Source organism: Rhyacophila brunnea, unplaced genomic scaffold (assembly GCF_057557595.1).
Source record: "Rhyacophila brunnea isolate RB1 unplaced genomic scaffold, BYU_Rbru_1.0 scaffold_1, whole genome shotgun sequence".
NCBI classification, from domain to species: Eukaryota; Metazoa; Arthropoda; class Insecta; order Trichoptera; family Rhyacophilidae; genus Rhyacophila; species Rhyacophila brunnea.
In genome coordinates, this window is record NW_028232751.1 from 62,896,293 (window position 1) to 62,911,310 (window position 15,018).

The 15,018-nt window shown below is 32.9% G+C and overlaps 1 protein-coding gene across 1 annotated transcript in view; it reads left to right on the top strand.

Annotated features, from left to right (window-relative positions):
* Positions 1-14,609, top strand: part of LOC147080056 (uncharacterized) — a 45,762-nt gene extending 31,153 nt beyond the window's left edge. The window contains exons 3-4 of the mRNA XM_085957761.1: positions 7,070-7,264; positions 13,178-14,609. Of these exons, the coding sequence (XP_085813887.1) occupies positions 7,070-7,264; positions 13,178-13,912 (930 nt within the window). The 3' untranslated portion in view covers positions 13,913-14,609. The remainder of the gene's footprint in view (positions 1-7,069; positions 7,265-13,177) is intronic.
* The last annotated feature ends 409 nt before the right edge of the window (positions 14,610-15,018 follow it).

The following is a 15,018-nucleotide window of genomic DNA, read 5'->3' on the forward strand; positions in this document are numbered from 1 at the left end:
GTTACACATCACAGGGATTCACTTTATCTTGCGTGAAAAAAATGACTTCAAAAACTTAGTCTAGAAACGTGGATATGTCTTGTCTTTACATAGCGACCCGGAATTATTAGTAATGCCCACTTTCGTCGAGAGATCATTCAACTAATTTAACGAGCAGTGGTGGAAATTCGTACACAAAAAAATACATTCAGACATTCAGACCCACATAGTTCGTTGTTGATTAAATAAACAATTAATTTATTACAGTGAAACGAGTAGGTATTGCATAGTCTTTATAATAGTATTTAAACAGACTTTTTGAAAACTGCGTGTGTAAAAATATAAATTTGTGCAAAAATAAAAATTAAATTCACTTGCGGGTAAAATTGACCGCCGGAGAAAAACAAAGTATTTAAATTCCATAATGTTTTACCATTTCTTTGATTATATAATATGGTTGCTGTGTGATTATGAATGGATAAAAAGGAAATTCTCATAGTTTACTGTTAACTTGTACTATTAAATATTTAAAAGAAGATACTACAATACGATCGCTAATTGTGGTAAAAAAACAAAGTGTGAATTTCACAAGTATTATTATAATATAATGTTAGTATTATGTGCTCTTCAATATCAGCAATGCGTACTTAAAAAAATAAGGCTGTTAATCTGTCTGCACGTGCGATTTTCCGCACGGACAATTATCCAAGTTCTATGGTAGAGATACGTTTATACTTCTACAAGAAAATAAAAAGAAAATGGATAACTGACTGATAAACATAATGATTTATATTGTGGACAAAATTTGATTATGTTTTTTGTTATTCTTATATAACGTATGTGACCGGCTGAGACTTCAACTGGCTTATCCTCTCCCTTACCATCATCAACCTAAAGTTTATGGTCTTGGCCGCCATTGATAATGTGAATGGTCAAATAACCTAATGTAGGCTATGTTTTCTCACCTGATCTACTGAATAGGAAACCCTTGGATTATTGATTGTCTTCCAACATTGAGACGTACTCACTTAACATGGGATCACAGTACAAAGCGAATCTGGTTTCCACGCCACTCTCCATCTCCAAAAATCATCCTAATCAGTAGATTCTTTTAATATAAGAGTATCCGCGAAACATTATTTTCGGGCGAATTTTACGTCCCATCAATTTTCTGATATCTTATTATTGAGTCAACTAGTGGGACTTTGGTAAATAAAACTTAACCAATCCATTTCAATCACTGCAATTCTTTTATGTAGATGTATATAACAACGTAATATACCTAGGTACGTAGATACATAATGACAATATTACACATGCGTATCGCAAAATTGTTTCATCCGATGTTAGATGATTGTTATAACTTGACGAAGTGACAAGTTCGTATTATTTGCCAGGTTTATTTACTAGTATATAAATTTAGAAAAATGTTTGAAGCAATATTTTCTCAATAACAAATAACAAATACTTATAAATTAAAATAATCTCTAAATCACCACACAGTGAAATGGAAAATTGTTCCAAATTATGTTTGCACAATAACCATAATTGTTACATTTTAAAATCGTGTGTATTCATTAAATAAAAATAGTTATTTTAAAAATCATTTTTTACAAGTACGTTAAAACTTAATTTTGAAGAGATAACGCCATATTATAGGAATCAAGGTAAAATATCTTGATTCATAATATTATCAAATAATATTTGAAATAACACCTCGAACGCAGTGTTGTCAGTAAAATTCGGTGTGATTAGTATTGTACACGTTGTTTAATTGGTAAAGAAAATGTGCCAAAATCCGGTGGATGGAGGTTCATATTATAGTTGTAAGGTGGTCCAAATCATGTATGGAAAATTAAGTATTCCACCCTCAGTCGGCTCTCTAGTACCTAAATGATAGGCATATTTAAAGTTAATACTGATACACAGTTTAATGGCATTATCTGCGTCAACTCTCGTAGTCAAAGGCGCAATGTACGGGTTTATCATATCGGGGGTTCTGGTTTCAATCCCGGAGAGGTTAAAATATATATGTGATTTTCCCAAGCGTGGGTGTTTCTTTGCTTTACTTGTGCATAGTGTGTAATTGAATTTGAGAAAAAGAAAACATCTCTATTGTTTTGTTCATGAATAACTTATATATTTTTTATTTTTATATATTTTAAACATAAAACAAAAATAATTACACGATAAAAAGAACTTTTTATATACAACTTTTTTAAATTTTCTGTTGAATCATATAAACTTGACTTGACTAGCTTAAACGATCAAAAAAAAATTGTATTTGTTAGAAATAATACTGAAATGTCATTTTGACACTCATCTTGATTTCCATAGTAACATACGTATATGTTAATAATTTCCTAGCAACCAATAATATTGGATTGGATTACGGATTTCTTCCGAAATAACTTTCATACAAAACAGAATTAACTGAAAATGAATTCAATTCTACTTAAAGATGGCTAAAAGTATTAAAATACTGCATTGGTATCGTGTTCTGATATATTCTAAAAGTTTCAAATATCTAGCTAGTCGGGAAGTTAGTTAAAAATCGATTGCAAGATTTGTACTGGATAAACAACCACCGGACAAACAAGAATACGAGCTACGAAAAACGTGGTAAAATAAAAATGTGCACTGTTTTTGTCGGATCGCCCATGGCATACCTAATCTATTATGGTTCGGTTTAGACAGGATTTAATTAAATTTAATAAACTAACCAACACCATCTCCAAATTATCCTTAGTTCAATAAAAACAAATAAGTATTACTGACAACGCTTAGTGTGCACTAGGTATTTATGTCAAATCTTGTGAATTATTCGTTGAAAAAAAAAATAGTTTAATAATAAGATTATTTGTATTTTTTCCATAATTATACTACCAGTGTTGTCACAGTGTTGTCATATTTATTTTTAAATTCATAATGTGTTGCGCATTCGTTGCTATACGTGCAAAAACACTTAGTGGGGCTAATAAAAGGTGTTTTTTAAGCCCGATATAACTTTGAATTGTAAAAAAAGCCACTTTTTCCTCGCCTTACCACTTAATATTTCCCATTTCGAAAATAAAAATTATACTTGGGTTGACTAAATAAATAAAATTGTTGACTATTGTTTTTATTTGAAAGTGCGCGTTTGTGGTTTAAGTACATGTAATATTATGTTGTAGTCTTCTTCGGCCAAATCCGCCAAAAATAATATTTTATTATATCCAACAATAAAATATTATTTTGTACCATCATAATGTAAGTGAATTTAATTACTTTTTGATAATTCACAAACACAGATGCAATATTTATATTTCCACGAGGCGGAGCGATAGTTTCGGGGATTTCATAAACCGGAGCTGCGTTCCGGTGCGATCCTGTCCATTTCGAGCTCTGGTACGAACGGACTACGGATGTAATAGTACCTGGTCGCCTCCTATCGTGTGCTCAAACTTATATCTCGGTTGCAAAAGAGGTAGATGTTTGTTGATTATTTTTAAAAGTGCATCATGCCATCTAGATGCGCGTGTAAGGAAATTTATACGTATGCAGTTCGCCGTATCACACTTTGAAATGTTGTATCGGAAATATAATATGGTCGTATATTAAAGACTATCCAACCTCTTTGGGTCGTATAGAACTGAGATAAAATTCATGTCTAAATGAAACACGGTTCTTGTCATTTTATCGGAAGCCAGCGGCAAACAATTTTTTAAAATAGCCGATATACTGGATTGTTTGATATTAGGTGAGGTTTATGAATTTTGCCAAAATCTGCAATGAAAATTGAATTAATGTTCATATTGAATCTAATACAGTTGGAGACCGTATAGTATACACGGTCATCTCACGGCTAACTGTGCTACGGTGAAATGTAATACGTACAATAATTTACATGTCACCCTAGATCTGACGGTCTTCCTGTAGACGACAACCTGTAGATGTATTTCATATCGCGCGCCCTTTTTAGCAGCCCTTGGTATCCGAGGTGTGTACAATAATAATGAAAATAATATTATATAGTTCAAACTGGTTATCCTTATTAGTAGCAATTTAGGGCATACGATAAAGTCATATTGTGACAATACACTTGAGTTGCCTAGAGTCATAACTCACATATTCCAAAGATCGAATTTTGAGATAATCGCAAAAATCCCGTGTCCGGAAACTTGTACGTATGCAGTTCGCCGTATCACACTTGTTGTATAGGAAATATATGGCCGTATATTAAAGACCGTCCAACTTCTTTGGGTCGTATAGTACTGACATAAAATTCATGTCAGAATAAAACACGGTTCTTGTCGGTTTACACTTTACAGAAAGTCAGCAGCAGACAAATTTAAAAAAAAACCGCTATACTGGATTATTTGTTAGGTTAGGTTAGGTTAAGTTTTCATTCTTGAATTCATGAATTTTTCCAAAATCAGCTATGAAAATTGAATTAATTTTCATATTGAATCTAATAAAATTGGAGACCGTATAGTATAGATACGGTGATCTCTTTTCGATAAGAAAACTCACGGCGAACTGTGCCACGGTGAAATATTTTACGTACAATTTACATGTAACCCATAAAACCACCAGAGCACTGTTTTTGTAATTAGAAGAAAAGTATTGAACTCTCTTGAATATTAATGAGTCGATTTGCATTTTTTTAAAAATATATCGTCACCTGAATACTACAACTAGGTAACTCTTATTTGGTCATTGTTGGGAAAATGAAATTTAAACTTTACTTGATTAACATAAATCTAGGCTATAATTATTATTATTTAAAATAAAAATCGAAAATTGTGGTTGTCTAATTATTGGTAACAATTAAATAATGTTAAATTGTATGAAAACATATTGTAGATATATTATGTTATTTATTTAATGCATTTATTGTTTTAAAGTTATCTAATATTTTCAAACACAAAATTAATACAGTTCCAATTAACTTCTGACTTACCTAGTTTTATCATTTTGTAGATAATTAAATATCTATCTCAAAAACAATGAAAATCAATTTATCTAGTTGTAGTATTGAGATGACGATAATAATACTCTTAAGGCTCTAGACACACAGCATACTATGAGAAATAGACGTCCCTGATTGGTTAGAAAACCCTTGGTGACAGAGCTCACATTATTTGGGTCTAGGACGATTTGGCACCGGGACAACTGGACGCCACGGAATTCGAAAATAAATAGACGTTAGGTACATATAGGTACTTTTAAAAAAAATATTTAATATTATTATTTATATTTAAATAATTATAATATTATGATTTAATAGTTGGTGAGAATGTAAATATGGAGACGTAAATAATGATTTAATCGTGCATATGTTTAAGTTCCAACTAAAAGAGAGTTTTTTATTTTATATACAGCCTTAGGCATGGTAATTCTCAATCCGCAATAAAGAATACATTATGTTAACAGTAAAATGAATTAAAACTACTAAGTAGTAGATAGAAACTGATTAAAATACCTCTTTTACGTTCTGTATACGTGTCTACGATAGTGCGGCGTCCAATTGTCCGGAGTCCAGTCGTCCCATTCCCCATTATTTATGGAAAAATGTGAGTTATGACACCAAAAGTCAACGATTTGTCAAGGCATTTTCACATGGTTTAAAGTGACTTTTGATACCCAAGTATTTTTCTTTATATATTACATTAATTGCCTTTAGAATCACTTGGTACCTATATTTAGCTTGAAAATTGCAACATGTGAGATATGACTCTAGGCGACTAGTTTGATTAGATGGGTGTAGATAAAGTCAAATAATATAAGCATGTTATTATTGTTAAACATACATTGTATATTTTTATCAACAATTCAACGTAAAAAATGCTTATCTTATTGATTATTTTGAATGATGATGATATTAACAGTTCTAGGTCAAAACAGCGTTAGTGACAATCTGCAATTTTGTAGTAGAGCATTTTTATTGGTTTTAATCATAGCTTTCATTTACTATATACTAGAATACTTTTAGAACGTTGGGTATGATATTCTAAATAATCTAATCTCGTAAATAACCTAATTCAATGTAACGCTAGTAACGTCTTTATCAGTAACATCGTTACAACAGTTTACGTTTTTTCTTTGTTATTTTTAATGTATTCGACAAGTTAATTGAATTAACTGTCGACTATATTCTTTATTTACGCTGTTATAATATCGCATATACGCATACAAACGACACGATAGAAAAAAAATCATTCAGATCACATGAGATTTATGAGATTTCTTTTATTTTGTTAACTGTCAATTCATGGTGGAACTGCATTGTATTGTTGTTTTAATTTAATAAAACGCAATTTTTTTTTGTAGTACTTATTCCACTTTTAATCAATAGATTAGGACCGATTTCGTCCGCCACAGAGGGTCATTTTCAACTAAATACATTTTTTTAAAAACAATATTTATCAAACAAAAGCTAAAGCGACAGAAATAATATAACAATAGGTACATAAATGATCCGTCTAATAATACCTTCCCAATAACAAATTAATTTAAAATTAATGAGGTTGGACACTAATATTTCATACTACATCAGGGGCATTAAACAAATTATTTTAAAATATTAACAAACCACAAAATATGAAACAATCAACACTTACAATAACATTAATATCAACAAATATTTATGATTAGTCAAAATTTACAATAAAAAATATAATATTTGTATTATCCCAGACAGTCGGGAAGGTTATCAAATATTCATTAATAGGGTAACTACTAACAGATCGTCGCTATAGGATTGGTTTGTCGAATATCCGTTTTTGTCGAAATCGACCTATTAATGCAGAATGATTTTTTGTATCTAACTGGACCAGAACCATCCTTTCTTTAAATTGCTTTGTAATGAATACAGCCTTCATATGCTGTAAAAACAACAATTTTAATACTTCCATGTATTCCTCCATGTACCTCCATATGTTAGCGAATCTGGAAAATGTCATAAAGATTAATGAGTTAAATTAATTACAAGTCATATTGCATTGAAGATTCATTTGTAACAAACTTCATTATGTTATCGCACGTATCTACACCAAAAATTCCGAGCATTTTAGCATACTTTAATATTTGGTTATTTATTTGTTTTAAGGAAACAAAATACGAGGAAAAGACAACAGAGACCGTGGAGACCTTCAACTGTGGCAGTAGACCAGACCGCCGCGTCACCTTGCATGGTAAACGAAGCGTCGCGCCTCCCTTCAGCGCATCAGCCCCAGGGTCTTCGCGAGGAAGCCCACCGGACTTGCGCAGGGCATGTTCAGCCAGCGCCCTCCACAACCAAAATGTAAGACTACAACGTTTTAAATTAGGGTTTGCAATCTGGAATCCAGTACAAGAAACCCGGAAGTGAAAATGATGGAATCCCGACATTTTGCAGCTAGATACTTCGAAATATCAATACTTTCTTTCGATATGACGCCACTAGCTGTTTAAAGCGTCAATTACATTGAGCTTCTTTACGAGCTGTTTGTTGGCAAATTTATAATCTGCCTGTAAAGTCGCCCAGTGTAATCATCGAACAAGCTAACAAGCAGGTTGTAAACACTCTACCGAGAAAAGTTGAAAGCCGGTCAACTTTACAAGCTACACGCCGGCGTGTGGGCCTACTGCGTCTGCGCAGTAGAGCGCAGTAGCAACATCCCGATAAAAAAACGAACTACGTTCTGTCAAAATAGTCACTGGCTTATGGCTTCTCAGCGAATGGAAAGTTTTGTGTGTAATCATCAAATCGCAGTAGCTGAATCGCCCGCTTTTAAATTCGCCAACAAACAGCTCGTAAAGAAGCTCAATGTAATTGACGCTTAAGAAAATAAAAATAGGAAGGATTTATTTATGTTTCCTTGTCTAATTTAAAATGAAATCATTTTATAGTACCTATAACTTTACTTAAAATGTACCTACCGATTTTCTATACTATTTATGTCGAATATTAACAGCCAACCTCCACTCTTCGCCACTGTTGTTTTCACCAATCATGTAAATACTAAGTTAAGTAGGTATATAATTTTGCACATTTCCGTTATTATAGTCGTATCAACGTCCATGGGAGCAATCACGATAAATTATATTAACTTAATATGTAGTTTCTATAATTTTAATTATTTTAATTTTCTGTTTATAAAATACCCGTTTTTAATAACAGTTATTAAATTAAAGTCATATCGAAAAAAACGTATCGATGCTGAAGTAACAAAGGATCCCCCCAAGCACATAACCCCCGTTTCAGACGGGACACCGGTGTCGCACACGTATATAATAAGGAGGCCTTTGTATTCGAATAAAGGGGCCTTTGTATTATGTTTATGAACGCCCAGAGCTAATGTCTCAAAGCATAATTTCGCGATATAAATTAGAACATAAAACTGGCTGCGGTCATAAAAACATGTGTATCGGCGGCTTGAGAATGTAGCGGCTGACGGAAAAGTGTACCGGACACGCTTTGACTCATTAGCTCGGGGCATTCATAAACATAATACAAAGGCCCTTTTATTCGAATACAAAGGCCTCCTTATTATATACGAGCGCGACACCGGTGTCCCGTCTGAAACGGGCCTAAATCATCTCGTCCTATTACAGTCCATTAAAAAGCGCAACCAACAATAATAAATCGTTCAAATGATACCATCTTGCAAATATCGATAAGAATTGATGTTTGTCCGCGAGGGACTTTAAAAAAAACACAAAATATCGGTACCGGTATCGAAAGAAAAGATAAAAGATCGATATCACAAAGTATCCATACTTTTTTTACACCCGAACACGTAGGTACTACGTTAAAGTGCCCACCACCACCCGTTATATATGCACAGACGTGGATATGCACGGCCGCTTTCTATGACGCTTTAAACGTGTCTGAAAGAAGCGATTTTAAGTGCTCATTCCGTCCCGAGACGGAGCCGCAACCATGCACCGTAGCGCTTAAAGAAGAAAGTTAAGAAAGAAACAAAACTAACCATTTTTAATACCGGTACTTCAGTATCTACAAATCGAGCGGCTTTAAGATTGAAAACCCTAATAACCGCACCTGCGTACTATGACGAAATTTTGTTTCTAATTATTATCAGGAACGGTGACAATGGGTCGGTCTTTTATCTATTTTTATTTTGTAGATAAAACGGTTCCAAATCCAAAAGATATCAAATCTGACAAAAAAGATAGAGGGACAGAGATTATAACATGTAGGTATATATTCAATTGATGTTATAGTTGTGCCAATTTCAACCGTGTGTATTGAAAATATCTCGTTCACAAAGGATACTCGTTTTGTAAGTAATAACTAACAATCATTGTACTATCTCACTGTTTTTGACAAAATTTACTTATCAATTCACTACATATTATTTTTTTTTTGCATACGATTTTCAATAATTTTTGTTCGTAGATCTGCATATTATTGGATATCAGTGAAAGAAATGAGTGTTTAAAATATTATAAATGTTTTTATTTCCAAAATTTACAAGTGCACAATAATATCCTAAGTGGTCTGGCTTATATGAAAGTGGTATTTTCAATATTTAAGTTATTCATGTTGACAACTGTTTTAGGCTATATCTACAAAACAATCGGAGTTATAAACTATTTTTTTACTTCGAATCCTGCTGTTTTTTTGTGGTTATTTTTTTATTTCTCGGAAGTGTTTACAAATTATGTAAATCAGACACTTTTTCATTATGTTGAGAAAATCAATAAAAACTTTTTGAACTAAATAGGATTTGAATGTTTCAGTAGTGTTATAGCGGAATTTGATAGACACATTGGTTTTGTTTCATAAATGATAGTGAATCGTAGCGGATTTTGAAAGAGGTGATAAAATATCATGTAGAAATTTTAATAACGAATCCAATGATGTAATATATATCTTAATTATTAAAAAAAAGCGTTATAGCGGATTTTGAAATTTAGCGACACAGTTATCTTATATGGATTTATAGCCCGAAATAGTTGTCAATATACAAAACTCATTGTTGAATTAACAGAAAACTTTGATTTTAAATCAAGCATTGAAAACAGTAATAATCGTTTTCGTTCCTAATACAGTCATATGAACATTCTCGGAGAAGATATTTTTTTATACGGAATGGTTATTATCTATTCGCTCAAAATCATTGATGCTGAATCCAACAGAATATGTTGGAAAAATGCATTTTTTTAAATCGTGAAATCGACCTCACAGCTTTCGGTTTCAGTGACGAGGGCTCTACTAACTAGGCCACTGTTGATTCAATAGTAATAATGTGTAGGAATTTATTTTAGTTTATTGTGGATTTCAATTGCGATACTTTTACTTTGAATTTTCAGCGACACAGCTATTTTGAAATTTGATTAAGTAATTCAAATTCTAAATAACTATGAATGCCGCAACCTAACTAAAAAATATATATTATCATTGTTTTACATTTAAAATGCATGCTTACTATTTATTTGTATAATTTTGAAACCTATATATTCAATGAACAAATATTTATCCTCCACGGTTACTTTAATTGTTTAAATTATGTACGAAAAACAAATTAATATATTATTATTTAAAATAAAGCAAATTAAAATAAAATAATTTAATCCACATAACTGAAGAAATTGACAGTTCAGTTATTAATGTTCATCTGAGTAAACGAAACTGGTTATGATTAGGGATTGCAATACCGAATGAAAATGTCATTACCGGTTTTTCGGTATTTCTTATTGGATACCGGTATTTCTTAAACATCGAAAAAAACAGAAGTAGGTGCTTATCAATAAATATAGCTATTAAAATCTTTTAAAAATATTATTTTATAGCAAAAACCTACATACCTGCCTACATTTATTATGTTGACATTTAAAATATGTATTGATCATAATTATAGAACTAGTGATTTTTTACAAATAATTTGAATATATTGATAATTTGAACTAAAGCCCTCAAAAGTTCATCAAGTGCAAATAAGTCCAGCTGCAGGAAAGCTTCTTAAATTCAACGCGTGTACAGTCATCAATTATTATTATAGAATAATTGAACATTTTCGTCACGGATGTTTTCTATTTCGAAATAATATTTTGATAATTCATGCGACAATTACTTGTATAAATATATTTGATGAAATTGGTTTTATTATTTTTTCACCTCTGTTGGATTCACTCAATATATTTGCATTTTAGCAGCACATAACTTATAATTAATTTTCAAAAACGTAAACGAGCGTACTTTCTTAATACTGAAAATTCCGGTATTTTGGATTTTAAAAACCCGTATTTCGGTATTGATAAATATTGGAATACCGGTTTTGAAATACCGGTATTGCAATCCCTAGTTGTGATGATTATTAAATGGCGTGTAACCAACTATAATAACAATAATTTTACTTGATATACATATTGAGAGGCTGAGGATTAAAGGGATATAACTGATCTACATGAGTGAAAAATGATTATGGGGTTGTTATCAAATCACTACATAACTATGTATGCGGGAAAAGGGGTTCAACCACTAACTTCATTATATTTAAAGTATTTTATTCATAACAAACTAGAAATACATTACATTAATTCATACACCAGTGATCGCCAAACGGGCGCTCGCGGCGGCATTTTTGGTAGCTCGCGTAGGGTATTTTATCATATTTATAAATTTGACACTCAAAATTTATTATTGGACTCCGAAATGAAATATTTCTCGAACCGATTCACACATGATAGAAACAGACTCACAGATGTTGCATTCGGATTTGAGTGACAAGGTACTCACCGAGATTTGAAATTATTATTATTTTGTTCATAAATAAATAATTAAAGTACGCATTTTATGTTTTATTGGAAGTCCGATGTCCTAATTTATTTTAAGTAATATAATATGTAATAATATTATGTATATTACGATAAAGGATAATGGTAAAAAAATATAAAGAAAGAATATGTAGGTATGAGTAGCTCACCAGACAATTTCAATTTCTGAAAGTAGCTCACATCCGTATGGAGTTTGTAGACAACTGATATACACCGTTGTTAGTATTTTCAAAGCGATCAGCGATATAATATATACTTATCTAATTTGTAAACTTTTTCGGCCTGACTTGTACGTGTCCGGAAACTTGTACGTATGCAGTTATATATATCGCCGTATCACACTTTACCGTAAAATGTTGTAGCGGAAATATGTGGCCGTATATTAAAGACCGTCCAACCTCTTTGGGTCGTATAGTACTGATATAAAATTCATGTCTAAATAAAACACGGTTCTTGTCGGTTTACAAGAGGCCAGTGGCAATCAAATTTTTAAAATAGCCGATACACTGGATTATTTGTTAGGTTAGGTTAGGTTTTAGTTATTTATTTATTTTAGTTATATTAGAATAAATATTACAGATGATGTTGATTCATTAAACCCTGCGTAAACCAAACCATAATTGATTAAAAGTATTCTTCTATCTATAAAATATCTAAAATAGTTTATGATTTAATGGCATAATTTTAGAAATTTATTAGATACTTAAACGAATGTTTTTTTACAATAATCTACTATGGCTTGGGTAGGCAGTATTTAATCGAATTTTAAAAACTAACAAACACGATCTACCTACACATTATAGTCTTAGTTCAATGACAAAAAATTCGTTTGACTGACAAAGTTTAGTGTGCACTATTTATGTCGGATCTTAACAGCCTACCTCCACCCTTAGCCACTGTTAGATTGTATAAAATTATAATATCGTTGCTAAGTCAAAAAGACAGATAAAATTGATTACGTATTGAGTTAAAATACTTACCAATTTTATCTTCAGGATTCCAAAAGGCATGTTATGTTCCTTTTTTCCGTATCCGGTAATTTGTACGTAAACAGTTCACCGCAGGACACTTGTTCGTGCGCCGCAGTACGTGAAACATGAGTTCGTGTAACATTTAATCAATTGACGAGTTCTTCGTTAAACATTTCATCGTGGAGTATATTTGTATGTATGCTACAACATGTGGAGATGTCTTTACTTGGTTAGGTTAGGTTAGGGTTAATCTAATTGGAACAGTACTATTTGCAATACGTACAAATGTATTCCACGGTGAAATGTTCAACGAAGAACTCGTCATTTGATAAAATGTTATACGAACTCATGTTTCACGTACTGCTGCGCACGAATAAGTGTCCCACGATGAACTGCATACGTACAACTTACATGTAACCCCTTTTTTCGATTGGTAAAAAAATGTTTTTTTTCTATGATTGCAGGGCCGTCTAAATAAAACAGAAGGCGTATCTAGGAAAATCAATAGTGAAAAATCGAATAGTTCAAGCCATCTTAATAGAAGCTTATTGCAGACACCACAGAGGAGGGTGAATAATTTTCCAATACTGGATACAAGAGGAACTATAACATGCAAAGCTACCATTACTGATTCACAAAATAGTATAAAAGCCACTTTTAAAGAAGTACAAGCATACATTCCAAATAACAGTAGCCCAGCGCAAAAAAAACTATCAAGTTGGACAATGACTAACAATTTTTCTCATAGTCTATTCAACGAATTCGAAAAAGAATGCCTTCAGGCACACAATGAATATAGGGCAATACACGGTGCACCAAAGCTGAAGCTTAGCAGAAGACTTTGCAAAATGAGTGAAGAATGGGCGAAAACCTTGGCATCAAGAAAAAGAATGGAACACAGCAGCAACGACGACGTCGGTGAAAACATTTATGCAATGTGGTCTTCTAATCCTAAACACATTGTGAATGGAAGAGACGCCGTGGACAAATGGTATGCTGAACACAAGGACCATCCATTCGGACGAGAGCCATCCTCGATGAAGACGGGTCATTTCACGCAGATCGTGTGGCTGGACACCAAAGAGCTAGGTGTTGGCATTGCGCGGGGTACCGACGGCAACTGCTACGTCGTGGCAAACTACTCACCACCTGGGAACTACATCGGAAACTATGCAGCAAATGTACTCCCAAAGCAATGAGTCCATAATTCTGCTTATCCTATAGCATTGTAGATAATTGCATCTATCATCATTGCATATGTTATATGTAAGTTGTACGTATGCAGTTCATCACGGTACACTTATTCGTGCGCCGCTGTACGTGAAACATGAGTTCGTATAACATGTTATCAAATGACGAGTTCTTCGTTTAACATTTCACCGTGGAATGCATTTGTACGTATCTTACAAAATGCGGCTATAGTTTGCAAATAGTATTGTTCCAATTAGATTAACCCTAACCTAATAAAGACATCTCATAAAATTCGCCACATGTTGTAGCATACGTACAAATATACTCCACGGTGAAATGTTCAACGAAGAACTCGTCATTTGATAAAATGTTATACGAACTCATGTTTCACGTACTGCGGCGCACGAATAAGTGTCCTGCGGTGAACTGTTTACGTACAAATTTCCGAATACGATTTGTTACTCCAGGCGGGCAAACAGAAAATTTGTTTGGGGGGGTCCATTTTGAAAAAAAATATCTGTCATAGTTTACCTACTACTGATTTTTAAAGCGGTGAAAGTGGGCGGGGTTTACAAAATTTAACATATGCCACTGACTTCTACATTTACCCCTCTGACTACGCGATATTTCCTATATCCAGACACTGCATATTTTGAGTCTAGCTATAAACACCGATATAACTAAAAATGTTTACCTATGAGTTACTGCGAGCTGTCGCATCCGCTCGTGGGTATCGAATGTGATCATAGTTATTATTCGTATCGTTAGTGTCTGTCTGTATCGTCCGTGCAGCCTTGTCTTTTAGGGAGGAGTGGGGGCATCTCATTGAGAAGGCTGTTTGAGCCTTTGCTCAGTCATAAGGTCCTGACGAAGACCAAGATGAACTAGTATTCCGTTTAAATAAATAATTTATATTTTTTCCGATTATGAGGGAGTTCGGGACTCGAAACCCTCCCCCCCCCTTTCTTGTGTTCGTGCCTAAGTTACTCTTTTTGGGTTCATTCGGCGCGACACCAACTTAATCCAAACTCAGAAATGCGTACAATGCTTAATCCATAGTCAAAACTCAACTGTCAATTCAAACCGGTGAAGCGTAACTGAATCAAAATTCGTC